The sequence below is a fragment of the Corapipo altera genome, unplaced genomic scaffold (genome assembly GCF_003945725.1).
Source record: "Corapipo altera isolate COAL_440 unplaced genomic scaffold, ASM394572v1 130170, whole genome shotgun sequence".
NCBI lineage: Eukaryota > Metazoa > Chordata > Aves > Passeriformes > Pipridae > Corapipo > Corapipo altera.
In genome coordinates this window covers 1-2,653 of record NW_020888725.1, presented here as the reverse complement: position 1 = coordinate 2,653, position 2,653 = coordinate 1, and the positions used below count along the sequence as shown (strand labels likewise).

At 63.2% G+C, this 2,653-nt stretch overlaps 1 protein-coding gene across 1 annotated transcript; it reads right to left on the bottom strand.

Moving 5' to 3' along the window:
* Positions 1-17: 17 nt before the first annotated feature.
* Positions 18-2,283, bottom strand: LOC113942049 (transcription elongation factor SPT5-like; the record flags this gene model as incomplete). The annotated part of the gene is made up of 8 exons (XM_027633189.1): positions 18-164; positions 433-588; positions 664-800; positions 1,031-1,124; positions 1,239-1,344; positions 1,444-1,514; positions 1,834-1,923; positions 2,011-2,283. Coding segments are annotated over 8 exons (1,074 nt in total), but the record flags the coding sequence as incomplete, so codon positions are not given.
* Between the last annotated feature and the right edge of the window lie 370 nt (positions 2,284-2,653).

Here is a 2,653-nt window from a genome sequence, read left to right as displayed (position 1 = left end):
ATTTTGGGGGGTCTCACCTGGAAGGTTTCCCTCTCGAGCCTCACGATCACCCCCACGGTTTGGGGGTCCAGCTGCACCAGCTCCCCCCACTCGTGCTGCCCCCCCACGTCCACCCCCGATGCCGTCTCGGAGCAGAGTTGCAGGTCCCGGGGCAGCACCTTCAGCTGGGGGGGAAAACACACCCAAAATCCTCGGGATTCACCCCAAAACAGGACTGACGCAAAATCCCTGGCATGTATCCCAAAATCCCCAGGACTGACCCCAAAGGGGGACTGACACAAGCCCCTTGATTTCACCCCAAACCTGGACTGACCCCAAACCCCTGGGATTCACCCAAAACTGCCCCCAAACCCCAAACTGCCCCCAAACCCCTTGTTTTTCACCCCAAATGCTCCCCGACCTCGTTTCCCACGTTTTTCGCCCCGAACTCACCTCGTGCATGGTGAGGTCAGAGAAGAGGATGACGAAGTTCTCCTCCACCCTCACGATCAGCCCCGTGTCGCCCTCGAACCTCCCCGCGATCACCTTCACGTGGTCACCCATCCTAAAATACTTCCTGAGCTCCTGGGCTGGGAACTCCAACATGTCCTGGAGGAGACACCCCTGTCAAGGCAGGCAAAAGGGGTTTTGGGGGCCTTTCAGGGGGTTTTGGGGTCTCCAGACCTTGAGGTCCTCGTGCTTGGGCATGATGGTGATTTTGTTGCCGTCCACGCTCAGGATCTTGCCCTGCAGGTTGATGAGCTCCCCCTCGCACACCTCCACGTTGTCCCCAGGCTGGAAGTTGTGCTCCCGCTCCTTCCCTGGGAGAGAAATGGGATTTGGGGCCTGGGGGGCACTGGGGAGGGGGATCTGGGGGGATTTTGGGGGGCTGCTGGAGGTGGCTCAGCTCCCCCTCACACCCCTCAACGTCGGGCTGGAAGTTGTGCTGCCCGGGGGAACAGGGGGAGTTTGGGGTTGGGGGTGCTGGGGAGAGGGGTTTTGGGGGATTTGGGGTCTGGGGAGGGCTTTTGGGGGGCTGGGGACCCCCTACCTGTGCTCTCAGTCACCACCTCCAGGTCGATGCCCTCGGGCTGGTCCTCGAACTTCTCCAGCTCGGACAGGGTGGGCTTCACCCCCTCCGTGATCTGGGGGGGTTTGGGGGGAACTGGGCTCAGACTGGGGGGGTTTGGGCTCAAGCCGTGCATTTGGGGTTCCCACGGGAGTATTCTGGGTTCAAAAAGGGGGATTCTGGGTCTCACCACGGCCGACATGGCGAAGCTCTTGAACAGGAAGCCCTTCCTGCTGTACCGGTTGCCCTCGAAGATCAGGAAGTCGCCGTCGGAGGCCACGTCCCCCCCCAGGGACCTGCGGGACCCCCAGGTGAGCCCAGGGTGAGCCCAGGGGGTGGATCCCAGGGGGGATCCTACGGGGAGGATCCCAGGAAGGATCCCGGGGGGGCGGTACCGGATTTTCTCGGCGTCGAAGAGTCTCTGGGGCGGCCGCTTGAACTTCTTGCGTTTGGCAAACCAGTCCTTCTGCGGGGGGTGGAGGGAGGAGAGGGATCCACTCACCCTCGGGGGTCCACCCACGGGGATCCACTCACCCTCGGGGGTCCACCCACAGGGATCCACTCACCCTTGGGGGTCCACCCAAGGGGATCCACTCACCCTCGGGGAGCCAGGTACCCCCAGAGACTACTCATGGAGATCCAGCTACCCCCAGGGATCCACCCACGGGGATCCACTCACCCCAGGGACCCAGCTACTCCCAGGGATCCACTCACCCCGGGGATCAAGGTGGATTCACCCATCTGGGATCCCCTCCCTGCCCCAGGGGTGCTCCCCCCTCACCCACCAGGCTCATCCGGGCTTTGATGCGGTCGAAGTCGATCCTGGGGATCATCTTGAGGGAGATCTGGTTCTGGCTTGGCTCCACGTAATCCACCTGGGGGAGGGGGCAGGAATGCCCAGGTGAGCCCCAGGTAACCCCTCCCCCAGCCCCAGGTGCCCCCCAGGTGTGTCCCTCCCTCACCTGGGCGATGTCATCCTTGTAGATGCCCCTCTTGAGCCGGACCCAGGCCTTGGGTTTGAGGTTGGTGACCTCCTTGACCACCTTGAGCACGTCGGTCATCTCCTTGATGGGCACCATCTGCTGGTTCCAGTAGCCCAGGCGCAGGTTGCCCACGCCCTCGATGGCCTGTTTCACGTGGGTCTGCTTGTAGGCCTCCACGTACAGGTACCCCCTGACGTGCTCCGGGGCCACCACGGCCTTGATCTGCAGGGGCTGCAGTGGGGGGGGCACGGGGAGTCACTGACAGTGCCCCCAGTACCACCAGAACGACCCCAGTACCACCAGAACGGCCCCAGTACCACCAGAACAGCCCCAGTACCATCACAGTGCCCCCAATAACACCAGAATGGCCCCAGTACCATCACAGTGTCCCCAGTACCACCAGAACGGCCTCAGTACCATCCCAGTGCCCCCAGTACCACCCCAGTACCATCCCAGTGCCCCCAGTACCACCCCAGTACCATCACAGTGCCTCCACACACAGGTACCCCCTGACGTGCTCTGAGGCCCCCACGGCCTTGCTCTGCAGGGGCTGCAAAGGGGAGGATGTGGGGGGTTCAGCTCTGAGCCCCCCAGTGCCCCCAGTACAGCCCCAGTGCCCCCC